Source organism: Anguilla rostrata, chromosome 2 (assembly GCF_018555375.3).
Source record: "Anguilla rostrata isolate EN2019 chromosome 2, ASM1855537v3, whole genome shotgun sequence".
Classification (NCBI taxonomy): domain Eukaryota; kingdom Metazoa; phylum Chordata; class Actinopteri; order Anguilliformes; family Anguillidae; genus Anguilla; species Anguilla rostrata.
In genome coordinates, this window is record NC_057934.1 from 31,686,559 (window position 1) to 31,714,467 (window position 27,909).

At 39.9% G+C, this 27,909-nt stretch overlaps 1 protein-coding gene across 1 annotated transcript; it reads right to left on the bottom strand.

Annotated features, from left to right (window-relative positions):
* Nucleotides 1-5: 5 nt before the first annotated feature.
* Nucleotides 6-27,630, bottom strand: cntnap1 (contactin associated protein 1). Its single transcript, XM_064321593.1, has 24 exons — nt 27,182-27,630; nt 18,631-18,732; nt 18,119-18,312; nt 17,649-17,802; nt 17,129-17,332; nt 16,325-16,509; nt 15,751-15,903; nt 15,322-15,583; nt 14,954-15,103; nt 14,567-14,738; nt 14,027-14,133; nt 13,689-13,811; nt 12,663-12,866; nt 12,159-12,315; nt 11,864-11,991; nt 11,072-11,245; nt 10,394-10,612; nt 9,736-9,975; nt 8,326-8,559; nt 7,898-8,025; nt 7,393-7,486; nt 6,485-6,715; nt 6,165-6,212; nt 6-4,851 (listed from the first exon to the last, which is right to left on the bottom strand). The coding sequence occupies exons 1-24, from the start codon at nt 27,243-27,245 to the stop codon at nt 4,634-4,636; spliced, it is 3,945 nt and encodes a 1,314-aa protein (XP_064177663.1). The 5' UTR covers nt 27,246-27,630; the 3' UTR covers nt 6-4,633.
* Between the last annotated feature and the right edge of the window lie 279 nt (nt 27,631-27,909).

A 27,909-nucleotide genomic window follows, 5' to 3' on the forward strand; every position in this document is an offset into this window, starting at 1 on the left:
ACATGTAAAGCTAGTCAGTTCATTCATGAACATTACTGAACAATACTTTAATATTTTTTACATATTTAAATGAAGACATGCACCACCCTTTTTTCTTTAAGCTTCTTTATTCAGGCGTCAGGTTCATTCTCAGTCACTTGTCTTGTCTAGATTTACTCTAGTTGTGAGAATATTCAGTGCATCTTAGAAAACAAAACCAAAAAGAAAAGAAAAGCTGCAACCTGACTGCAGCAACACGGATCCGATGCATTACTTTACTCCATTAACTCCACTCTTTAGGGTGGCCTAACATGACTTTCACTGAGTGATGTGTTGTCCGGTGCCAGCCATCACACGTCGTGTTCTGATAAAGTCGTGAGAATGTTTCGATATTTCAGCATTGTGAGAACAATGGTAAATCCTCCTGTGTCAATGCAAAAGACCCGTTTAGACCATTCCCTGTTATTATTCAAATTTGAATTACAGCAAATGGCCACTTCAACCTGCTGTTTTAATTGTTATGGTTTTTATGTCTTTATTAGGGTAGCATTACATTAATAATTGAAAGGTGGTTGTCTCCAACCTGTACAGTGAAAGGATTTCTTTCCTGAGTCAATACTCCAGTTGTACTATTTGAACCGATTCACATCACTTCCTTTGTTCTTCAGAGGTTAGGGACATTGGGCCTCATTCAAAAAACCTCTTAAAATTCTTCTTGCTTTTGTTCTTAACAAATGTTCCTCCGAAAAGCCAATGTGGGAATGCGCAGACCTTCGATTTTGTGCGTATCCCAGGTGTATCAGAGGATGAATGCCAGCTGTTAATTGAATGTGCGTGCCTGTTCGTGTTGATTTGCATAAGGAAAACCCCTAGCAATCCCATACAGACATGCCACCCTCAGGGTCATGCGCAAACATTCATTACTCTCTACAAACATATCTGCACCTCATACATGCGCGGTCCCTAAAGACGCTCTCTACCCAAGGCGCGATTAGCCAAGTAATCCAAAAGCAGCAAATACGCCATTTTGTTTGGTTCAGCTATGTGATTGTGGGTCTTTATAGATCATTATCAATCATCATAAATCACTTTTATCAGTAAACAAAATGAATTACTCACATTCTCAACAAAGTTATTATTGTAAAATAGAACTAAGATGTGTGAGGGAAAAAAAATGTCGTAAACTGAAATCAAAATAAAAACTTAACTAAACTAAAATGACCAAAACTGCTTTTAAAACTAAATAAAGTTAAACTGAAATAGAAATTGAAAGCTAGTGAAAAATTTGTGGTTATTCAGGCTAGTTAATGCAGTTAAAATGAATGACATATTTTATATTGATATATTACTATGTTAATATAATATAAATTATTTTGCATGAACAATAAAGCATTCTAAGTAGAAACATCTTCTGCATATGCCATTACGCGCTTCCAAACACATAGATTTTGGTCTTACCAAAGAACAAATTCAGATAAGAAAAAATATTAATGCCGAACTATTCATGGAAATGTTTGTAAGCACATTTAACAATCAAGATTGATCGTATGCATGTTTCATGAATGAGGCCCATAGACTCCAGTCAACTCTGAGCAACTGGAGCCTGTGGATATCAAGTTCAGTAGCACTGCAGAGCAACACAACCTGGACCACACCGTCATCTGTTCACAAACGGTGAGAAATGCTAAAGTGCAAGATTTAGTTGTAATTTGTTTCAGTGACATTTAGTAGATGCTAACACTTTGTCAATGTCAGTAGGATTTCCAGCAGAGGTTACAGATGAGGGACTTTCTTTCTCTGACACAGACTCTCTCTCACATACAAACATATGGACCACACATACATTTCTCCAATGGTCACTAGCAGAGTGATGGGTCATTCCATAGTGGCAACAGGAAGGAAGCTCCGATACACACAGCAAGACATGCAGCACCACAGGAAAGGAGAAATCTGCAGCCAGGTAAAAGTTATGTGTCACTCAGATGTCCATGTTTTGTCTCTGACATTCTGTTAAATAACCCTAGCTCTCACAAACCTGCATAATATATATGATATGGATTAAGACAGCTGACTAAAAACTAGAAGGCCTCCATCATTTGTTTCTGACCAGCATCTTCTGAGCTTCATTTGTCATATCATTTCCTGCCCAGTAGATCAATTATTATTATTTTTTCTTTTGGTATGGAAAAATTATTCTAACATTGTCTTTTTTATATTGTGTAATAATATAATATGTAATATGAACATAAGCTATTTAAATATCAGATGTGCTATTCTCCATCTTGCATTACACCAGACATGATATTTCAGAAAAAAATACTGGGGATTGTCAGAGTGCAAAACATTTTTCATTTTCAGGGCTGTTGCACCAGCAAATGACAGGTGGCAATCCATCATCATCATTTCTGTAGTTGTGCTGGTTTCCACCTTGGAACTGATCCTTTGAATTTAAGTAGCGATAAGGAGGCATTTGGTTTTCTACGTATTCAAACACAGTGAGAAGAACCTTTGAATGACAGATGTGTTGTTTTTTTTTTTCAGTTTTGACAAAAAGCACAAAAACAAGAACAACAGTGTAATTCGCTTTGTGTGAACGCTGCCCACATCACAAAACACATTACAGGAATTGACATTCAGAGCTCTCAGACATTAGTTAATATTTTATCTATTTTATATAAACCAGTATGATAGGAAAAGAAAACAGTAAATATACAATTTATATGTTTATATATATTTATATATGATATATAGATCCTAGGTACTGTGACTTTCTGCAGACAAAATGAATACAAAGACATCTTGTGTGATTTTATGTGGTAAGCTGCTGTTTTTTCTTGCAAGGTGCATTTGACATGCTGATATGCAGAGCAAAAGATTACTGATGTCTTGTATATTCTTTTCTTCAAGGAACATGCCCTTTAAAATGAGTGCAGTGTGGCTATGCCTTAGCCTAAGCATTGGTTATGATCCACCTGTCAAGCAGCTAAAAAAGCAGCAGCAGTAGCAGCGTCCTACAGTAAATGCAATTACACTAGTGAAGCAGGAAGTAAAGGGCCAAAATTTACATCACTGTGGTCCTCCAAACAAAATTTGTCTTACGATGAACACACTCGAGCGACTACCACAAAAACACAAACTTCACGCGGTGCAGTGGTCTGCAGCTCTCAGGGTCATGGCAGTTTTGTGTCAAAAAACTTAATCCTTAGGCCCTGAAAAGCACGTGTGGCTGTCACCTGGGCAACTGTGTCATAGCACCGAGAAATCGGCGGCACGTCAATGAACAAATCCAGAAACACACGGAACAGTGGGCACAATAGAGCTAATGAAATCAAATGAATGAATCCCCTCCCAGTTACAGTGTGACGGACTGACCTCCGTGGTGGCATCTCAGCATTGTGAGCTCATGCAGGTAAGCCTTCTTGAAATGCCTCCCTCAAAAAGTACCAGTTGCCTCTCAAGATTTTCATCGCGGCAGTAAGTGTGAACATAGTTGTCACACTCAAATAAATTCTGCAAATGGGGAAATGGATCTTTCTATTTCATTCAGGAGAGTAACTTCTTGTAGAACAAACCTCAATTATGCGAAAAATAGCCTGTGGGCCATATAGCACCATAAATACTTATTACAGTGTTAAAGTAAAGGTGTCCATACAATAGCAAACCAGGAGTATGTAGAAACGGCTCATTAGCAGACCTTTAAAAGCCTTCAGTTGGCCTTTTTGATGCTGATTAAAGTGTCACTCTTAGAGGTGGGATTCAAATTGCTTAACCGCAATTGCTAAAAACACCCAAGCTCTTTTACAGTTGTGTTTTGTTACAGCTCTGCGCCAAAGAAATTGTATTTCGTAAACCATTATTTTTTTAAGTTGTTTTTGTTGTTCTGTCCATTGTATTTTACCTTTGTCGTCTTTGGTGCTCATTCCCAAATGCTTGGGCATGCTGAATAAAATGAGCAGTCTAAGGGATTTTCATGAAAGTTTTACATTCCATTGGATGTGATTCCTTCTATGAGCCTGACAGTCAGAGACCTATCAGTTTCCATTCAAACAGGGCAACGGCACCCTTCTAATAAGAGGAGGCTAGGTCACGTGAAAGAGCACCATAAGGGTAGTAAATGTAAAATAGTTACCTATAATAAAATAATGCTTAGTGATCTAAATACCCCCCTGAACTCCATTTAAAGATCTCAGGAAAGTTTTACCATTAAGAGGTTTTGACAAGACTTAACTGTGTAGCTTTGTTATTACCCTGCAAATCTACAATCCATTTTTATTGAGATTTCAGCCTCTGATGTTATGTTCTGTGGATCTGGTCTAGCAATGTTCAATGTTTAGGACCCATGAAAATCCATTGGTGTTTGAGAGAACTGGAAGGCATGAATAGTTGCTCCTATCCTTTCAGGCACTTTTAATTAGTCAACCCTGCAACATAATGCAAAGGCATGGGATTGAATTAGCCCTGCCGAGCTGTAACTCACAAATACACCATGTCAGGCCAACTGTATAATGCACGTCACAGACCTGTATCATCATTGTGGGTGATCCAATCAACCAAATCAAAATGGGAACCAAACCAAACCGACAGACTTGACAGATTAAATGGATAACATAACGGTTGAACCATAACTACCAAATACCACCCCAAACGAGCTGCGTTATTCACTCGTGAGCTCCTCCTGTATTTCTGGAAGATTCTTCTTGGTCCTGCGTCGGGGCTCAGGCTCGGGCTCAGACTCAGTCAGGGGTTTAGCACTGCTTGGTGACTCCAAACTTTTGGGCTCATTGGTGATGTAGCTACCTTTGTACCGGTAGAAGTTCACGTAAAGGACATACACCACCAGGAATATCAAACCAAAAATGAGGAAGATGATGACTGTGGAGGAAAAACTTAGTCAGTATTTCGCATAAAGACCTTTACAGACCATTAATAGCTAAGAATAGAGACTTATACAGTACTGTGCAAAAGTCTTAGGCACCTGTAAAAAAAATGCTGTACAGATAAGATGCTTTCAATAATAATGAAATGAAAGGTTATAAATATCGAAAAAATAATATAAAGAGCAGTAAATAGTTAAAAACTAAATAAAATCGATGTTTGGTGTGACCACCCTTCGCCTTTAAAACTACATCAATTCTCTTAGGTACATTGTCCTGCAATTTTATAAGAAAATCGGCTGGTAGGTTGTTCCAAGCATTTTGGAGAACTTGCCGCAGTTCTTCTGCAGATTTTGGCTGTTTTGCTTGCTTCTGGCTCTCCAGGTAATCCCAGAGACCCTTGATCATTTTTATCTGAAAAGTAGTCTATTACTTAAAATTTTACTTTATTTAACAAAATAAAAAATTGTATCTGTAAAATTTCAATTTCAATCTAAAATTTGCTCTTTTCTACTGACACACTAATGCAGAAAACAAAAAATAAACATCTAAGACCAAATATATACTATATATTATATTTAAAAATCTAGGGTGCCTAAGACTTTTGCACAGTACTGTGTTTTGAGTGACAAATTAAATTTAAAGGACACCAATGTTATAGAAACCTAGGAGCCTCCGAAGTTCCATAAATGTTTATATTTTTATCTATACCTTGTGAAAACAAGTTATTAAAGTCAATGCCACTTTAAGAAAATCAATACATTTGACATCCGTGTCTCCCCTTTATTGAACATTGTCATGTAATTTGAATATCAATATTGCATAAGGAAATAAAGCTATAAACACACACTTGTTAAATGGCCAGGAATGGTCAAATTGATCCCATCATCTTGCCTTTTGCTTCATCATTTTGAAGGGCGCTTATGTTGCCTGCACTGTAAGCCCGGATTTTGTTTTTAATCAAACATTTAAGGGGCCATTACTTCTTTTTTGTTTTAGAGGAAATAATTCCCATTACTAAATAAAATGAAGTGGTTTATATTCAGGTGAAATATTCAGTGTAATAATTATGTTATCTAGAGATTACTGCCGAGCTAGAAGCCTACAATTTGAAATTCCTGTAAGACCTGAGGTCATGAGGTCCTAGTACCTCTAGGATTAAACCGCATTGCAACATGCTCTGGTGCCCTTTGTTAATAATTTATGTTTCTTTTTTTACATTGAACTGGCAAGGTCAATGTCATGCACACACCTGGGCACAGATGCACATGCATGAACAGTTTGTGTCACTACTGATGCATCAGGACTTACGTGCCAGCCATGGTGCAGTAGGCAGGTCATCATGGATGTAGTAGAACACTGGAATGAGAAAAACCAGAGTCCCAGTGACCAAGAGGATCAGAGTGTTCTTCACTCTAAAATTAGTATTTATTCCACATTCCTTATGTGAGCGAGGCACAACCTGCACAAACCACATTTATTCAGTCTTAATTTCCAGTAGCAATCTCCAAGCTCATACAGAATTTGTATGAGGCCTGAAATTACTACTGGACAATACCAGTGTTAAGACTGTAATTTCGTAACTACAGTAACACAGTTGTACGCTATACATAACCTGTTCGGAGTCTTACCTGGACCAGTGTACCAGGGATCTGCCTCCCAGGGCACTAGCCCCTGAACGGGGGGGAAAGCCCCACAATTGGACTCTACCACATAACCCTGCACGGTGACGGGGGGGTCGGTCTCATTGGGCCGGAAGTAGGTTTTAAGTGGGGCATAGATGTTGTACCGCACCCCTGATATGCAGCCTATCAGTCCTGGGGCATTGTGCCTCTGGATCTCATAGTCAATATCCCCCACCTCTATAAATGAGAGAGAGAAAGGGGGGGGTTACATGTAAATATGCCAGCATCACGCACAAATGTTCATCTTCACAGACAGGCTCACTGTCATCATTACACTGTGTTCAAATGGTTCCAATAGGTATGTTTTTTATCACGTGGTTTGTTTAGCTCAGAATTGGCTACTACTGTTAATAACCGCATCCCCATAGCTATCAGTCTATTTCCAAACATGTTGGCACAGCACAGAAAATAGACTTGAATAATTATTTACAGAGCCCTGCACTATTTTACTGCATTAAAATTGCAATGAAATCCACCATCCTACAAACAGACATTCTACCATCTGGTCAGTCCTGGCCTTGATCCTACATAATTAATAACGGCTGAAGATTGCACTATATTATGCATCTCACTGCATAATGGAAACAAAAACAAAACATCTCTACAATAAAATTCATGTTACTTGTCACTTGTTCTGCAATCAAAGCAGTGTTGAGAAAGGAACCAAAATTATCAGCATCAGCAATTAAATATATCCTGACTGACTCACCTACAGTATGATACTAAATGGTCACAGGCAATCAACACCACCTTTGATTGAATAACTAGATATTCATGATTATATGAAATGATAAATCAAGATTTTGTGCGTGATTATGCACAAAAATCAGTGCAGTATAATGGCCAGCTCTTACCCATCACCCTCCCCAGGAACATGGACTTGGGAGAGTTGAATCTTATATCCTCTAGTAGCGTCATACTCTCTCGAGTGGGCTCTGCGTAGTCCACCTGTAATGCACAACAAGCTCTGCAGCATGTCGAAGTGAAGCTACTTGGAGTGCACCCTTCACTATACAGAGAAGTAAACAGTCATCTAAAGGTATTTCATACAAAAGAACGTGACAGCTCCCAAGGATTAAAGGCCTTTAGATTCAAAAGTGGATGAAAATCCAAGACTCTGTGAAAATCCAAATCAATATAGATTGTGGAATTTGATTAAAATGTAAAGCCATCCTAGGTGAGAGCAGGATAAAGTGAACAGGTCTATTCTGTGTGTGTGTGTGTGAGTGTGTACGTGCATGTGAATGTGTTTGTTTTGCATCTGTGTTTACACAATATCTGTCTACAAACTATACACTTGTGTTTGTGTGTGTGTGTATGTGTACACTGTAATGTGGTCAGAGGAAGGACAGGCCATACCTGTATTCGTATGGTATGGTTGTGTCTTGTGATGTTGATGTAGTGGGGGAACCCATCTGCTAAGTTCCTGGAAGAAACCTGATATGTACGAGGGATCAGACCTAGCCTGTACCTCAAGTCCACGCTTCCTAGAAGGGGATGAACATAAAATAATTATATCATATGAATATCAATAAGATTATAGAAGTTTGCAAACATGGTGTGTACTGTACAGTGAAACAAAAGTAGTCTGAGGGAATAAATACAGGAAATACAGAAATGGGAAAAAAATGTAGAAAATAAGCAATATCATATAGAAAATCCCTTAAAACATTGTCAGCTTTTGAACTTCACTCATCTCATCATAAATAATGTGCCAAATGTAGCAGACCTGGATAGTCACGGGACCATTCTGTGCCACTGTGTGTGGACACCTATTCTCAGCGTACCATCGTTTTTGAGGATGACGGCGATGTAGTCCCTAACAAAAGAGCTTATATACAGCAGTATGGCAGGTGTCTGGGTGGTGCTGAAGCTGAACTCGATCTCGTCGCTGGTCTGGTTGTACCCCAGGCTGAAGTTATGGGGGTACATCCAATGGGCCCACTGAGCTTCGTCAGAGATGGCCTCCGTCCTGATGTTGTACCGTAGCCATGACCCGGCCTCAAAATAGGCTCCAATATCTGATGAAGACAACACAGATAAAGGTAACAGCTGCATTCTGTACCAAAGAATCAATACCTGCACAAGATAAGCATCTGCACATTTCATTGCTAATTTACGGAAAAGTAATATTGTACTGTATAATAGTAAAAGTGCAAAAACAATGCACTGGAATTCACACATTTTAAGGGATTTAGCCCACATTTAAAAAAAAAAATCATATTTAGGTTTGCCTAGTAGTATCCTGTGGCACCAGGAGGGCTTATACTTTAGGACTTCACATCCACAACTTCAAGGAGCTCCACAACTGACAGAACAAACCTTTAAATACAGGTCAATTCTCACACATTCCATCACATCAAACTACTGCTTGATCAGATTGTGGGCATAACTAATGTGACACAGGTTTGGATTTGTGTGTGATCTCTAATATTCCTTTCACAACTGCATGCCTGCTAAGAGTGTTTAATTGAATATGTCACTTAAATACAAGTTTTTGGATGTTGCGTTGCTTTACATTCTGATTTCTCAAATTCCCACAATTATATGACTACACTGACATCGCTAACAAGGTAACATTAGCTAGGTTGTTATCAACATAAATTTGCTAACTAGCCAATTAATTGTGATACGAATATCAACAGGATGTTCGCAAAGGTTTTAACTGTAACCATATTTAACTTTTAAATTGTTAATTGTATTCAAATGGTTTAGATAGCTTGCTTTAGCTATGTCAGTGCAGCCAGTATTGCGGTTAGCTATATAGAATAAAGGTGAGTTGTGGGAGCTAGCTAAGTAGGTATGATATTCTTTTTGTCTGTGTCCCCAAGTAGAAGGAACTCATAGTCTCTTTCCCACCTGTCGATAAACTGCTTTAACTACCCTCACCACAACATTTTAGCGACTACTTGCCTAGCCCATCCCTACTCATGAGGGGTGGCCAAACATGTTCAAGGTTGGCACTGCAGGGAGTACTACAGTTAAATCATGCAAACTCTTGGTACTAGAGAGAAGAGGAGTAGTCCTTCTCTCTCTGATAACAGTAGGTAAATACTGTTTGGCTATTAATCTAATTTGGTCTGTGGTGAAAGTTATGGAGTAGATCGATATGGTTGGCTAACTAGAGAGAGAAAGGTGGCTGTGGCTGGCAATACGCTAGTTAAGTAGTTAAGCAGTTGCTGGTACATATCTGTTACCTTTGTGGCAGTAATAGCCATCGAAGGCCGAATTGTTGCAGTCACAGCGGTAGGTGGCATAGCCCTCCAAGCAGCGGCCGCCATTTCGGCACGGCAACGTGGTGTTCAGACACAGGCCCGTGCAGTTTAGCCGTATCCCCTCCGTCTCATTCACTTTCCCCGCTAGATCCACGGGTACCCCATTCATGCGCAGTCCCCTGAGGCAGCCCAGGAACGCCCTCAGTTTGAACCAGGCAGCACCTGGTCATATAAAGTGCAGACATTTAATGCCCAGTTTTCTTTATTACTTCAACTTGATGTTTGTTGGTATTTTAGTTGGAGTTCTGTTAATCTATCAAAATGTTTTTAGAATGTAGCTTTTTCAACATTTTGATAGATATCTAGGTAAAGAATTGTATAGCTGTTCCTGTCAAGTCAAAATACATTTTTTGAGGTTAGAAAATAAATGAATAATATTAACTCTAGAGCGAACTATCCCTTCAAAGGTAAGCTACACTGGCCTTTCAAAATAAAGAAGATAAACCAACCAAGAGAAGTCACTCCTGAACTTACTGTTTCACATAGATATAAATTACACACAGTTAACTACACTGCAGGTCACAACATTACAGTTTCTCCATTAAAGACAGCAACGGATGCCTCAGCTGTAGGAACGCACCGACGAGGAGGGGCTCGGTGAACTTCATGGTGACAGAGGTCTGCCCAGGAAAGCGGCGAATGGCCCAGGGCTGGTAGTCAACCTTAAGCCGAGCTCCCTTCACATTGATTTCAGCCTGGACGAAGTGCCACTCATCATCATTCAGGGGCCATGGTGAGCGTAACGTCACATTGATGATGCCATCGCCGACCATGAAGACAAAGAGGAGGTTGGTTGTGGCTGAGAGACAAGGCACCCAGTAAACAGGAGTTAAGGTCCAAATAGAGAGACAATGAACAGAGGTTTCCTGAGGTTAAGTGGTCAAAGAGCCCAAACTGTGCACGTACATCTCAGTCTCTCCTAAAGTAGCTGATAAAGAGTGACAGATTGATCAAAGAATTGCATTAAATGTAGCTGTAAAAAAATATTATTTTACTGATGTTGTAGTTAAAGTGTATTAGCCATAAATGAAATCCCAAGACAAAAAATAAGCCATGTTTTTTGTAAATAGTATCCATTGTGGAACAAAATGTTCAGTATGTTTGGACATTACTTTTTCCTATAGTGTTAGTTATTGAGCTCAAAACTATACAGTGAGGTTCCCTATATTTGATTAAATCATATATAACGACCAAGCAGTGAGTTACTTTGCGAGTGCAAGACGACAGAGTAGTTATTAAACTATTGTTAAATGCTTACAGTTGAGTTCAACCCTGATGAAGTTACGATGGCGGAAGTCTGAATTCTCCAGGAAGACGCCATGGGTGGCAGTGGTTCTAAAGTGGAAGCTGATATCAGCACTTGAGCCAGGCTTGAAGGGAGGGAACTTTATGTAGGTCGACTTGGTGAAAGTTATGGCATTCCAGGTGTTTCCTAGAAGAAGATGCAACACTAAGGCCATGTGACCAAGTCTGGCGAATCACAGCAGGGATACCTACCATAACATTGCTTTGTGTTACTGGTGACATTCATTCTTAATTTTATTACAACTTTAGATCTGATTATTTTGTCCTGAACAAATTCCAAGAACATTACAAAAAAACTAACTAAAATAATCAGATCAGAGTAGAGTCGCATAAAAGCTGGTAAGACTTGGCCATCACACAGGAATGTTAACAAATACATGACACAATGGCATCAATAGTTAAAATTACAACAAATCAGGGAGGTTGAAACAAGCAGATAAATGCAAAGTACTATAATTTTAGCTGCTATAAATATAGCATTAAAATTAAACTTTCAGTGTTGAAGTTATATCTAGATTTCACTAGTACTATGTGTCTTGTAATCTAATGCACTCATCCAACTGAATGTTTCAGATTGAAATTAAAATTAGCTTTAGCTAATTGCATTATGTCAGAGCATAGATGTATGTTAGCACACCATTACATTCACAGTCGCATTCTAGAAAAACAGCGTGAAAGACCAAAAATTATTAAGGGCAGCAATCAAGTGTAGTGAAATTCTGCTTTAGAGAGCAGCAATACTTACGGTCACCATGGCAGCGAAGAGGTCCGATGCTAAAATGAGCTTCTGACCCAGTCCGGTTAGTGTCCCCTACAGCGACCTGCAGAACAGGCAAGTGATCCTTGTAGTTCAGCCAGCCAGCATCTGAAGCCCTGTTAACCCAGTAAATGTGAGAATCAGACTGAAGCATATATCTGAGAATTCCAATGATCTTTTAAGTCTTCAATACTGAAAACGAAGATTGTACACACTTCAGACAAATCATCCTCCAGTTTATGAATCTTTTGTTTCACAGTGGATTATCGAGGTCCCCTCTCACCATAGTCTGTAGTCTGCATCACAGTTGCAGTAAAACCTGGAGTCAGTGCAGGTCCGGTTTATGGCACAGCCACACTTCTGGCTCTGCATGAAGGCCCCTCCCCAGTACATGTGACTCTCATTATTGCGACCAATCCAGTAACTGAACGGTCGTCCGTCTGGGGAAGAGGACACAGAAATGAGTCTGCAGTCTGTGCCGCTGCAGGTCCTCCACATCACTGAGTACATTAACCTTAACCTACAAAAGCAGCCAAATGTGTCCTCATTTAACTTATCAAACTTATATGAAAGGAGTTAGACATCTCTGGCTTATGCAAGACCAAACATTAAGCTGAAGACAAAAGACTGAACACACATGGACTTAACTTTCTCAGGAGAGGACTCTGCAGAGAAACAATCGTATCCTGATAATGGCACAGATAACATTGCAGACATAATGGCATCCCCATGGGCATACAACTAATGTGCTTTTATTACTAATGCAGCTGACATCAAATCTACTCACTGGGGGTGTTGAGGAGGCGGGACTTGTAACAGGAATACACAATCCACTGCTCACAGTATTCAGATGTGTTCGCCAGGGCTATGACCTCAGCCCAGGAAGCATTGTAGTATTCCACATCACCCAGGTAGGGCCGATCTATCGTAGAGCCTGTCACCTTGGTGTTCTCGATACGATTGTGCCTGACCACTGTCCAGGCTTTATAGGCTGGAAACAAACATAGCGAGGCTGTACATCACACCATGTAGGAGACATTCATGAATTTATGTTGTGGAGTAGAATGAAGATGGAGTAGAGGAAGTACTAGGGGGGAGCTCGATAGGCGGGGGGGCAACATGGCTTTTACACCACTTCGCACGCAGATATGGAACCGATAGTACGGCTGGTTTTGGTTTGTAATTTTTGAGAAGAAAATAAATCTCATTTTCGTTTAACAGAGCCTGCAGTTTTGCTCAGAATGCACATGGATAACATACCCTCCAAGTCTAGCAGTGACCTAAGAAAACTCTGAAAACTATGAGGTTGCTACACACCATTATCAAGGCATCATTCTGGATCAATTCCAAATGATATCGATTCTGTGTTGTTCCACAAGTTGCGGGCTAGATAATTCATAGCATACATCTGCCTAATTGCCATCTTAAAATGCTTTGTCATCCTAAAATGCTTATCCATCGTTGTCTTAACATTGATTGCTGATCCTTGCTGTGTGTGAGAGAGAGAGAGAAAGAGAAAGAGATAGACAGAGTGAGAGAGAGAGAGAGTAGTGGAATGTGGTATGTCTAGCTTAAAAGCTGTAGGAGTTAGGTGCCAGAAGTCTGATATGGAATTAAATAGAGCAGAGTGAATAGCAGCTGGCTCGACCTTTGGAAAGTTAACTAATTAAGAGAATTGATAAGGAACATTCACCTTGGAGTCACAGGCAGAGCCTATGACATGAATTTCACCAAGATTGTGTTTGTTTCGATTTGTTTATGAATCTTAGCACTGAAATTACTGAATAACAGTTAGAAGGAATTTTGCACCTACCTTTCATTTTACAGTAAACATAAAATGGTTTCACTGGGCCGCTCAAGTCAGGGTCGATGGTGTAGTTGCCAGAAATGTACTTGCCGCTGAGTCGGTAGGCCTCACAAGATTCCTTGTAAACCGCTATCAGAAAGAAGTGCATTCAGAGGACTTTTCACACCCCATTAAAACATGTTTAATGACAATATGTCAAAATGGAGGTATGAAGATAGAAACTGTGAAGGAATCAAAGAAATTACCAGGGGTAATGTGGTTAGCACTGTATTACCATATTCCATGCAGCACCCAGCCCACACTATCCCCAACCCACACATACGTTCTTGCAAAGTGATACTCACACATATGACACACCTCTCCCTTGTAGCCAGTATTTTCACACAAGCACAGAAAGTCATCCCAGGACTGAATGCATCTACCTTCATGTTCACATGGGTTTGGGGTGCACCTGAGGACCAAAGAAGTTACAAGGTTCTTCTATTGAATCTATGTTTGTGTATGTGTGTGAGAAAGAAAGAGACAGGAAGGATGTGGGACTCACATAAACATCTCTGGGGTTTGGAAAACCTGAAATAGATCTAGGCCAAGGGTGTTCAAAGGTTCGGTGAAAACCAAGATTGGTTAATCACTTGAATCGGGTGTCGTAGTGCTGTGCTAAAGCAAAAAACTTGAACCCTCACAGGCCTTTATTTGGATAAAATTGAACACCCATGATCTAGGCCTATGATCTATATGTGTTTGTTATAGCTCCCTGAGAATTTCAGGCCATAAACTTTCAGTCCATCTAGAAACATGCAGCAATATCAAAATATATAGCATCAGGCATATAATTTTGGTCACTACAAATATAAGTGTTCCACAACCAGGACTTCGGCATCTACCTGTCAGTGATGCCACATGTGCCCAGCAGTAGTTCTGAGTAGCTTCCCCAGCGCCACTGCAATATGTTGTCAATGTCCACTGGCTCGTTGTCTATGAAGATCTGTTGCATGCAGCCATGGAAGGCATTCAGTTTTGTCTCACACCTGGCTGTGTTGTTGGTCTTAGGACAACCTGGAACCAAGAAGTAAAAAAGGTCCTTCATTGGCAAAAAAAAACACACTACAAGGACAGATATATATTTATCCTTTATTTACCCAGGAGATAAATAAATACCTTTTGCAAGGGGGACCTGGCCAAATGGGAAAGATCTAAGATTATCCATTCTGCCTAAGGCTGTGATGGTGGATTGTGACTTCATGATGTCCCCAGTCAACTTTATTGCTCACCTCCAAAGACATATTGGTCACCAGTGCGCACCATGAAAGGGTTGGTGATTTTGAGAGGAGAGCCCTCGTCTTCATCGATGACCACCGTCACAAAGTTGTCCCTGGCCAGCACTTCTACCGTGTGCCAGAAGCCATCATTCAAGCGGTAACCTGAGGCAAGCAAGCAACCAATGATGTGACTCAGGGGTCCTTCCGGAATATTACATTCATTTCATTAGTTACTCAGTTAAAATATACCTGCAACAACAAACTCCACAGTCCAATGCATAACAGCTGATTTAATTGGATTACTTTTATCCACACCTCCACAGGATAAAGGCTGAGTAAAAGGTAGAACAATTAAGCGATGACTACTTCCTGGAGCTCACCAGCACCAAACTGCAGCTTCTTCTTGCCAGGCTGGATGAGGGTGACGTTAACTTGGCCTTCACTCAGCCCAAGCTCCAGGGTGCCCAAACCATCAGCAAACCTGGTGAACATCAGCAGGCCCGTGTAGTCCCAGGAGCGGAATTTGAACTTCACTGCCATGCGCGGTTTACGGTTGAGCCCTGGCAACTGCAGATAGTTGTTTGGCCCAGCAAAGGTGAAGGGCTTCAGTATAAGGTCTGTGCAGGCGTAGCGTATGCTTCTCTGGGAGACCAGGGTGAGGGAGTAACAAGGGGTTTAAGACACAAAACAATCCATCAATCTCAAGCTTAGAGAGATGTATAATATGTACAGTCCAAATAAGGACATTTTATAGAAATGTTGTTCCATGGATACTGCTGAGCTGGCACATTTCAAATGAAATGCTACACCTGCCGACGAGGAATACGGATCTGTGGTTCCTCCCACTGGGCCATTTTGATGATGTTGACCCCATTGTAGAAGACGTTCTCCAGGCAGCCGCGGAAGTTGCTCTTATCAGGAAGGTGGGGCATGTTAGGTTCAATCACTCCTCCCACATATACCTTTGAATAAGAGTAAATTGCACTCAATGCTTTTTTTAAAGTATGAGCTTGCAACACTATATCACTCAATCCACAGTAATTACGGGATTCTAAAATGAAAATAAATCTATGCTTCATAAAAAAGTGATACCATTAAGTTAAATAGTCCCATGGGCCTGATTTTTTTACTTGGGCATGACATGGCAAAATTTAACCCTATATAACTGAAGGATTGCAGACGCTCAGTGGGTGGGTCGAAGGTGAATGTGCATTCTGTTGCTGAAAGTATCACAGTTTCAGTTCTCAGGGAAATTAGATTCGTTGAAACTAATTCTGCCAGCCCCTATGCCGCATGCCACATAACCACTATTGTCGTATATTTAGTTTGTGGTTACAAAGAACATGTGATCACACCCATCCTTTAACGGTTGACCACACCCACCTGATTATCTAGGTCCAAGTAGGTGAACTCCCCATTGCAGATGACACTCTCTGTATGACTGTCCACTGTCAGGTTGACCTGCCGTCCATCACGCTTGATAGTGACATAGTGCCAGTGTTGGTCATCCAGGAGGTTACCCACAGTCACTGTGGTCAGGCCGTCTACCTGGTGGACAGGGCTACTCCCTGTGTAACACAGGAATGATTCAGACATATAGTTCAAAATAAACCATCTGGATTTTATTTTTTTATTTATTTATTTTTTATTTTTTTGTGGGAAAAACCTCCTGGAGTCATGTGTCTCCATTTAAATAGTCAGGTGGCCAAATGTCAAAATGTAATATTAGAGTAAGGGAACCTGAATAAACACAAAACACATTTATTGCTGCTAAAGGTGGTGCAACCAGTTTTTAGGTTTAAGGCGGCAATAACTTTTTCAAATTGGTCATATGGGTGTTTGATAACTTTTTTCATTAAATAAATAAAATAATTTTTAAAATGTGTTTTGTATTTATTACGTTTTGTCTAAAGATTTGAAAGGATACAACACTAAACATTGTGTGGTGGCGGAGGTTTTGTCCATTTTCTGAAACCAGGAAGGACACTACACTATTATTTCTTTTGATAAATTAATTAAGCATGCATGCAATCATTTTCACCAATCATTAAACAAATTGCGTAAAACATGATGGAAGAGGCACGGCTAGTCTGGCTACCACTGATCAAATAGAGGTGCTTTGTTTTACCTTATTCACCAGCGAAGCAGTGGGACCCCAAGACATAGAGACCTTGTGACATCACTCACCCAGGCTGATGTGCAAATACAGGCGGCCATTCTTCAGCTCCAAGGTAAGGACATCCCCCTGCACACCCTCACTGTGCAGCAGCAACCCGTCCCGTTCAAGTGTCTTGAAGTTCAGAGCGATGTGGTCCTTCAGTGTACGAGACTTCCTCCTTGGAAACGTGTAGGCCAACATGTCGTCTCCATAGTACGACATGACGTAGGAGTCTTTCACATGCACAAAATTGGCGGGATGTCAGAAGGCACATTTAAAAATAGCCACTTATTTTACTCTTTGTCAAAACAGCAGCTCCTAAAGCATTGTGTGAACATGGAACTGGTATAGTATGGTACAACCACACCTGTGGTAGAGGTACAAGCACTCAATGTTCAAAAATTTATTTGACAGACAGAAACTAGATAAATATGAATTTAAGTGAATTCTGTGTAATATTAAGATCATCCCACATTTGATTTCTTTTGTTGCACGATTATGAACATTTTTGCTCTTCACTGTATGTAAGTGGTGGAGTTTAACCCTCACCATAGGGGCAGCCGAAGATCTCCAGTCGGACCCCAATTTTACCGCCCCACTGGGTGTTCCAGCCCAAGGGCAGGATACGCAGGTGTTTGGCAGTGAAGGCATAGTGGAAATTGTGCCTCTTCACTTGGTAGTAATTCCAGTTCCCTGACAGTGTCTAAGTAACAGAGAACAACACATTCATAAGCACAAAACTAAACTGAATAATTATGAAACATATCATTAAGAGTGCAGTTTGTGTTAATAATAATTGCGGCTTAATAATTTGAGTTAATTGTCACTGACATGCTGCATCAATCTTAAGATATCAATTTTTCAATCCAATGTTTGATACATGAGACAAAAAAAAATTCCCAAAATGTGCGAAAGTTTGTCAAAATGTATGTTGACTCCATTATTGTACCAGTTTAATAAATCTAGGAAGACATATACCAAACGTATGCATATGATCCTCAACCCCCACTCCCCCATACCGAGTTCCCCCCTCTTTGGATGTAAGGGGTCCAGGAGTCAGGTCGGTCCCCATAGAGCAATGTGTACTTAGTGATCCAGTCGTAGGAGTTGAAGGTGCCCTGGGTGGCGATGGCAACAATACGGTACTTCCTGTGCAGGTCAATCTGGAGCCAGGGCTGCTTGTCAGAAGGAGCTGGGGACCACCCACTACTCCCTGTGCCGAGTACAGCACATACGATAATATTCAGCTCTCTTCTCATGAACACACATTGTAAGCGCTGCACACATAATTAAGTCAATCAATCCATGTATCTATCTGTCTTTTCTCTATTGTATCACTACAATAGACAGATTGTCTAGCAAAGGTAGCTTGTTCCTCTATTGTGTGCAAATATATATACAGTAAATATATTTGCACATAATAGAAGATATAATATAGATATAATGATAGAAGATATAATATATAACGTTTCCATGCCAGTGTTTTATCAAATTATAGTAGGGTATATGTGTCAATATGTGTCAGACTTACCGTACAATCTGGCAAAGTTGGCAGAGTGCAAGATGTTATATCTGGAGGAAGCCAAGAATGAAGATGCATAGAGGTAAGGGGTCAAAGGATCAAGACATGGTCCTGGAGCAGAAGAGACACAGAAAGCCATGTAAACATTTTTTGTTGGTTTTTGGAGCAAGCTATGATGCTTGATAATTAAAATAATTAATTCTACTATAGCCTTATCAATATCATCAAACGTTTCAACAGGGAAACAAAAAACTTAATTTATGAGCAATTTCATGACAAAAGCGCATTCATCTCAAATATGAACACGACACGATTATAATAAGCACCCGGGAGCCCAGTGGTAATTGTGATTTTGACTGGTATACTACAGGCATTATTTTTTTTTGTAATGGACATAACTAATATAGATGGTAGCAAGCTAGGTAGGTAACTTTTTTTGGCCCTGTCCTGGCAAAATAATCCTTTGCTAAATGTTAACAATATAGCTAATATCAGGCTGATAAAGCAGGGGAAATCATTAAAGGGCAAGTGTGACAGTGACTCATTTTGCTACTCCCTCATCTATGCTCCTCTGACACCCCTCAAAACAGTGCCAAAACTTCAAACAAGAAAAACAAGAACTGAGATCTAAGGGGGAAGAGACTTAACAAATGATAAGAAAAAGCAATCTATAAAACTTTATTTGCAACAGTTTGAACTACTTGTTAAAATCGGCTTGTTTTACTTTTGCCTAAGTAAAACAACTTCATTTATATTTTTTCTTTGTTTGTTTTTTTACTTTTTGAAAGTTGATTCTTATGGCACAAAACTGACACCGCCCACTCCTATATATTTGGTCATCGCAGTAAATTTGGAGACATGCATCCATTATCTGAATCTGCAAGTAACTGTAAACATTTCATGTTTGATTACTGGCTATTAACTATCATTTTTATAGCTACTAAATGACAGAATTATTATTATTATTATTATTTTAATAGGACATGACTAATGAAGATAACTATTCCAATAAGGGCGGCACGGTGGTGCAGTGAATGGCGTGTGTGTCCTGTGTTGAATTGGCGGCCTGTCCAGGGTGTATTCCTGCCTCTTGCCCAATTCACGCTGGGATAGGCTCCAGCACCTCCCGTGACCCTGCCCAGGATAAGTGGGTATAGATAGTGAATGGATGGACAATTCCAATAAAGGATTCAAATTAAAATGGCTGTGTTTCTTTGGAAATCGTCACAAATACGGTATTACAGGGAGAATGGAGAGGATTACCACCTTAAAACAATTGCACAGCACTATAGAAGACACATGCGGTAAGAGACCACTGCTAAGAGAGCCTTGGATTTGCTTAAAAATAAATGTATCTACTAAATTGGGTTAGCAATTTATTTAGGGCAGTGGTTCTCAAACTTCTCAGTGGTTCTGGGAGCATCTGTGTATGCTGGGTTTTATACAGCCAATCACAGTTCAGTTAAGGCTGTTGAACACATTCAGTTCTTTCATAATGTATCATTTCCCTTGTCTTTGAATTCTTCATTATCTACCAAATGGCTAGTTTTAATGGTCAGGTGTTCACGCTTTCACCAATTAGGAGTCAATTGAATCACGTCCAATCGCCTGTCACCATGGCCACATTCATGCCACAAACTGCATTGCAAATTCGGGAGAATCCACAGTTCTCCTGCCAGCTGCTTCTTTACACACTGTAGACTGCAGTTAACCTTGCATAGAGCTGAGTCGGAGGAAGACCTTTCATACATGGCTTTGACTGCTATCTAGGGGCGTCTGTTTGACCAGCAGAGGTCGCTAGATAGTGGGACGCTATCTGACTGAACCCTCCCATTCCCCGGGTGATACAATCTCCAATTGCGCATCACCCTACAGAGCTACCGGCCACAGACGACACTGGCACAGTATGGATTCTCTCCAAGGCTGTGTGCTGGGGCCATCCAGCAGCCGGGAAACCAAATAATTTGAGGGTCTAACTATAAAGCCACCTGTGGAGTAAGCTTGAGTAACAGTGTGATCTGCATCATTCCATCACCTGCGTGCAACAGAGAGATCTGAAATTATCACAGTCACAAAACAAAGCTAATAAGGGATACCTTATGGTGTAACAATGTTGCCTTCTGTACAACAAATTGTCTAAATTTAATTGTTAGGGTACTGCAAGTGTGCCTGCATCTGTGGCTGTAGATTAGACAAAATAGACCAGGACATGGACAAAACAGTTACCCGCCAAGGGTGTGGCTGCAGCCATGACAGGCCTCCATTAACCAGCCTCACTCCTCTCAGACAATTGTGGTAAATCAACCCTCATTAATGGCAAGCTAAAAGAAGCCTAGCTAGAGGCAAGAGACAGTACCCAACAGCTAAAAGTAGTCTGAACAGTCTTTCAGCTGCACTGAGGGAAACAAGACCCTGGAAAATGTGAAGACTGGTCCTGTTTATATCTCCACATGTTATTGCCATGGGGTGTCAAACTGCCAACCTGCTTTGTGGGCAAATACTCATTCTGAACCCAGAGAGCAAAGGGCAGTTGAGTAGTAATATCACATGTCATAACCTCTAAGGACGGAAGAGGCTGTGGTGCAGCTAGCCACAACCAACAGATCATGCACTAAACTTCTTTGAGTACAGAGGAGGAACACTACTCTGCTACATGTAGAATTGCAGCTAAAAACACTTGTCAGAGATGCACAGACAGGCAACACTAGGCCATCAATCAACATAGGCCTCTGCATTCACAAACTTGGGGAACTCGGTAACATTGAGGCCTACTTGAGAGCCTTTGAAAAGACAACAAGAAACATAGCAGGATTTGGAGCCCAGCAAAATTATCAGGATTTGGAGCCCAGTGTTGCTTGATAGTACACCACCCTAAAGAAAGAAGTTCTGACCAGCATTTACATAAAGACTCAAAAGTGGTGTCTCAATCCAGCCAGACCCACAAACAACTAAATGTTTTAGCTGATATAGCTAACCAGGGCATTGCTGAAACAACCTGATGTCTTGACCACTGAGTGCTTCTCGAGGGCCCTAATGTAGGCAGCTCAGAAGATGACCATCTTTGAACAGTCTGAAAACGCAGATTAACTTCAGACTTTTGGAGGCACACGAGGTAAATTTAGATCTGCTAAAGTCCACAGTGGACAGTGAAGGCCCATCCTGAAAAGAACCCTGCCTGTTCCTCTTGTGGGTGTTATTATAAACCTGATACTTCCTTATTTGAGAATGTGCAGTGGATAAGTATCTAATGTGTGCAATCTAAAAACCAGACATTCACATTAAAATGCCTGTTCAAAAAAGGGAAACACTGCCTGGTCTTATTTTTCATGGGCGCTTTTTCTTCTCAGATGGGCGTTTTCTCCACATTATGAAAGAACACTTTGCCACAAATCGAGACCCCAGAAAACAGAAGGGCCATTGAGGTTTTTGGGAGGTGTTTCGTTGCTGGTAGAGTTCAACACAGAGTTTAAAATTATGAATGGATTGCTGTAATAATAACAATCATGTCATGTCTTTCTATATCCTCAATGCATTTGACTCTGATATATTGCTCTCAATACAGACCCATTAAGTTAAAGGTACATATATTTTCAAAAAAGCCCAAAAAAATTCACCTTGTTTTGAGGTGGTTTTTACTGTACAGGCTAACATACAGGAAGTTATCTCATTTATATGAACATTCAAAATGGTCCCACCTTCTAAATGGCAAAACACAACATCCTTCAACTAATTTGTATTTATGCATCCATAATTTTAATATAAATGGATGTCTAAAAGAGCAAATCAACATTAAACTCTTGTTTAAAATCCTTGAGAAAATGGCTGCAGTGATAATGTAGGCATATAGACCTATACGGCGATGACAAGGCTCTCATTTTGCTTGGTAAGGATAACAGGTGCAGCTCTTTCTGCAACTTTCTGCAGCTAATGCAGGCTACATCTCTCTACCCTGTGTGTGACTTGCACTGTGACTGACACACTAGAAGGAGAGGATATGCACTCTGCCTTGACACATGCCCTCCACTGTAACCACAATATAAGACAAGACAAAAACAACATCACACTTCTCACCCCAGCATCTGAAGAGTTTTTTTTTTTTTATAGTGTATGCATTCTGTCTTCCCATGGGTATTGCCTAAAGATGGTGAAACATTTTGTGGTTTTTTTTTTTTTTGTTCAGCTTTGAGAAACAAGCCATGTTTGTTTGTCTTGGTGACCCCATCTCACACCCATTACTTACAACTCTATCAGTTAACTTTTCAAATTGTCTATTTATAATATGACTGGCTTAATACGAGGCATTCTTGCCCTTAAAGTTTGTAGATTAATCAAGTAATTCACCTCATTTAGCAAAATTCTTCCTGTAAATAGTGAAAATGTGTATGTAAAGTTTTATCCATTTAAATTTTTACATTTATTTAAAAATTGCTGATGTGGAGCTCTTTCAGCTTGTGGCTCAAGACCACAGATTCACAAATCATAGATACATAGCTCACCGATTATATATCTCCCCATCTCTTTCACATCTCTGTCTTGCTCAGATAGAAACCACTGCGTTTCTGGACATTTAAGCTTTAAATTATTTTATTTCATTTTATTGTTGTCTTGATGCATGATGCAATGTATGAACTTTTATGTTGCAGCAAGCTTTTTTCTAGGTTTTTGACCACAGTATTTGACCACAGTATTTTGCACAAACAGTGGGTGACTGCCATAGTTCCGGCTTCATGTAGGGGAGAGTCACCATAAAAGTAATGCTTGACAAATGTAAGACGGTCAATGACTGAATGTACAATGCAGCTACCGTAGCCATTTCAAGTTTGTACATGTGCATTTAAGTCCTCTATCACCTCCCAAAGTAACAGAGCAATGTGATAACCTTTGCAGGAAATATTTCCAAAAAACTGTTTGAGTGAGCTAAATAAAAATCTGTTTCGGAAGTCATTTTTGGATATAAACTTCATTTAAAAAAGTTATCCGATCTTAAAAAGTTAATAAGGTTCTCAGAGTGTATTCTAGTGCGACAAAAAAGTGATGAAATAATATACAATGTCCCCATCTATATAAATGTAACAGCTGTAACAGTCATGCCACCTCAGAGTTTCTATAACAAACAACATGCTTTTTTGCTGCTATGTTTACAGAATGCCATCTACAGAAAACAAGAGGGGACACACACAGTATACAACTGCCAGTTTCAACATTTCAAGTTTCAACATTCAATTCAACACATTTTGCAAAGTTAATTGATGATAACCTGTTTGTCTCAATCGTATTGCTCCACTAGGCTTGTTTAAAGAAAATGAATTAAATCGTATCATTTCAAATCATTTTTCTAGCACTTAAAAACATCTTAATATATGCTACATCATATTACCACAGTCTTGCTTGTGTACATGGCTATGGCTATGGCTAGGTCCAGGTGTTCCATTCAACAATGTGGAACATACAACTAACAGGGAGGAACTCGGTAGAAAATTAAAAAAGAAATAGACACATACAAATATATTCAGATGAACACAATCAAAGATGTTTTTTTATGTTTTAATTTGATTAAGGTAATGATATATTTGTCATTATTTGATTATTATTGGTGGTAATTTCACCTGGTTATAATTCACTCCACCATGTTTTCCACTATTCCACCCTGTCAGGGTTGTATTTTCAACCAATAATCAGCCTATGAAATGTTAAGCATTTTTGAGTGATATTTTGCAGGGTTAATAACACAGTCACACCTACTCTGAACATAGCACTGGATCCAAAGTGCACCCAGTAAAACAAGACCAGGTTAAAACCTAGTATATGACTGGACCTAACACACGTGATCATGCCGACCAATGGTGTAACTTCATAACTTGGCCAACCAATGGTGTAACTTCATCACTCAGACACTCAGTCGCAGACATTCACGTTTGTAGGGCTGGCCCCACTGTTGCGGTCCAGCCAAAAATTGTATGTAAATTCAAACATGGTGCCAATGGCAAGTTAAACGAGGCGATCCCTATCATCCATGCTCTTGTCTGACTTGTTTATTTCAGAAGCTTTCTCTCTGCTCTCACTGCCACATACACAGACACACACACACACATGCACATGCACACACCCACACACACACATTACAGCTCATTCACAAATGCTGCCACTGCAGCACAGCTACTAATATATTTACCAAGGCTCGCTCCAGATAATTCACTCCTTTTGCAAAGCAGCTCAGATGTAGCCAGTAGTGCTGGTCTGGTTGTGCAAGCTGCAATTTAATATAATCAAATCCTAAATTTTCTGAAGCCTGTAATGGCATCCAAATATATTCCTATTTCTTATTTAAATCTGTGCTTGATACTGCAGCAAGCTGACAAGGGCAAAGGCTTGATCATGGCCATAGTGCTGCAGAAAAATTGCACTGTGAGCACAACAGCCCATAAAGTAGAACATTCTGGAAAGGAACTACTGGAATTTTTCTGCTCCAATCTTTTGTAGAATCTTTTTGAGGAGTGAGTCCATAGAACATTGATGTAGTTCAGTCAGGATACATTACAAATGTATATTCAAAAGGGCTGTATTGACCATTGCTATTTAAAGTTGTTCATGAAAAATGTTTCCACATTTTGGCCTCCTCTGCTTCAAGAGTTCATCTAAAAGGGCACCACATTTCTTTCTAATTATTTTCCCAAATCTATATGGCCCAGACGAACCAAGGTTATGACATTTGGTGGATGAATTCTCTTCATTGTCCTCTTCTGAAAGACGAGGGGATCCTATACCAGAGCACAGCACTGTCCACTGATACAGAAGAAATAAACAGGCTTTGTGATTTTGAAGAATGTGAAATTGGAAAACTGGAGCAATCCCATTCATACAGTGAATTCATTAGACAACCATGTGAAAATATAACATCGAAATGTGAATCACAAAAGTATTAACGTTTGATATGAAAAGTGGTAGGGAGCCACCCAGGGCCAGATGCCTGCCGGGTCTATTAATACGATCAAAGTTAAGCAGAGGGTAATGCTGTAGATGGCCAGTGGTTTCCATGCCAGAGAAATCAGAATGCCCAAGGCCATACTGCGTACATTCTGATGTGTACTGAAGCATCGTATCTGCTGACGTTTGACCAAATGCCTATAAATTCATTGTATTCACCATAGAGGTCTTTTTTGGCTTACCATTCTCTTTGTGATTTCTGAGCTCACCAGCACTCTCTTAATCTTAATGTTTCAAACTGTTGATTTTGGCTAGCCTAAGGTTTGGCCTATGTCTCTGACTGTGTCTTATTCCTCCTCCTTCACTTTCCTCGGCACAACTCCAGTCATCACATTGACAAATGCCAATAACAGACTCCAAAGGTAACCAAAAGCCTAGACACATGATAAAATGCTGGCAGCTCTCTTATACATGCACTAAGGAAGTAATTGAACACGCCTGACTAATCAGAAACACCTATGATGCTATTATTCCGAGACGTTATGATGTCCCCTAAAATGGGGTACTATTTATAAAATGTGCTGTAATTCCTACACGATGAAACCAAAATGTATAAAAATGAATAGTTGGATTACAAATCTAAAATCATGGAGTACATAACCAAATCAATGAAAAATATATGTCTTTGTCCCAAACATTATGGTTCTCACAACAATATATATATATATATATATATATAACCACAACCATATCTGACTGAAGTCCCAATGACATCATTCGGGTTTGAAATTCTGGCCGCATTACAAAAAGCAACATCGATAAAATACGATGAAGTCATCGTGAAAATAATGACGACAATAAGCTCATTATTGTAGCCCCTGAGGTGTGCTGCGCACTACCAGGCGTGAACAGATTAGAAATGCTTCTGCTAATTTTCTCTCCACCGCATCACAGTCGCAAATTATGCTACATGTCTGAATATACACTGGTTATATAAAAATTATATGCTTTCATATAGATAGACAAATAGCTTGATTTTAACCGTATTTAAAATCTTAATTAGAGGCAAACCTCCAGACAAGGGAAGAGAACATTTTCGGAAGAAAATTACTGCAGTGGGGTGGTCCCGCACGCGACAGTTCTGCGAAAACTGCCGGTTTTGGAAACGCATAATCATCAGTCCTCTCATATGATAAAATCAGAACACACTTAACAGCAGAACACGAATTGCTAATGCTGCGTACTTTTTTACGTTTGCTCCCACATAACAGGCTAAGCGAGACACCTCATGGATGAACTCAAAGCACTGCAATGCAGAAGAGTTGTCGGGCAGACTACTTCGTGGGCATCAGCAATGGGACGATGCTCATACGACTTTTGATGCCTGCCCTACGTTTCTGCACTAACAGTACACAGCATGGCTGTGTCATCTTCGAAGGTCATTTATGTTGTTAAATTAGAAAAATAATTTACACTCAGCCCGCAATGCGTGTTTCTATTTCATAAACATCCACACCATATCTGTCCTGTTATTATTCCACGCCATAGAACTACATAGGTCTATATCATCGGTTATAACAATAATTAGAGCAAATGCATAGAATGTATAAGTACAGTAAAATATGACATAACTTACGTGATGAGCAATGCTGCAAACCTATAAAAATTAAGAGGCTTGCGCTCAGTGTTTTATAATTCATCCTTTAGTGAAGAATGGTATTTCTTCGTACGTTTAAGATGTAAACAATTATTTTGGATGATATTTTCTCCTTCTCGCTTGCCAGAACAGCATGCTTTGCCCCCCCTGAGCCCAACTTTAACTCGCGCAGCTCCAACTCGTTCCCGGGAATACAGCTTGTCACCTTCGGGGCGGGGGCGAGCATTTGCTAATGCTGCACTGGCTCTACGCGGGGAGCGCGCATAATCGCCGTTAGTAAATCCTATAGCTAGCACTCGAGGTATGCCGCTCTCTTATTTAAGGACCCTATCTTGGAAAATTCGTGTATATCCTATAGAATTCCTTGAATATTAATTAAACCCTTTCACAATGGAGGTGTATGGATTTGGCAATGTCCCAGCAGGGAGAAAAGGAGGGGGGAGTTCAATCGCGTGCTAGCGCGCAGATTTTGTGCCTGGCTTGTAGCCTCCCTTTTGCTTTGGACACACTGCACCTTTTCTGCCTCATGTCCAGTGTCAACTCTAACAATATTAATTCAGCTGTAAAGTGGGACCAAATTTAAGCTTAGAAAATTCTACTTGAAACAGCATTAGAAAATATAGGGAGTATTGAAACTTAGTGTTAGGGTCTTTCTCATTAGTTCTACAAATACATTTTTGTAATAAAAATCAATAACTACAAATTGC

Excerpts from the sequence above, each read along its gene's own strand:
- cntnap1 (XM_064321593.1), bottom strand. The coding sequence starts at position 27,245 with ATGAATTATAAAACACTGAGCGCAAGCCTCTTAATTTTTATAGGTTTG. Across the intron at positions 8,026-8,325 it reads CGTCATCCTCAAAAACGATG|GAAGCGTGGACTTGAGGTAC; the intron begins GTACGCTGAGAA and ends ATCCCCTTCTAG. Across the intron at positions 6,213-6,484 it reads TCCCTGGTACACTGGTCCAG|TGTTCTACTACATCCATGAT; the intron begins GTAAGACTCCGA and ends TTCTCATTCCAG.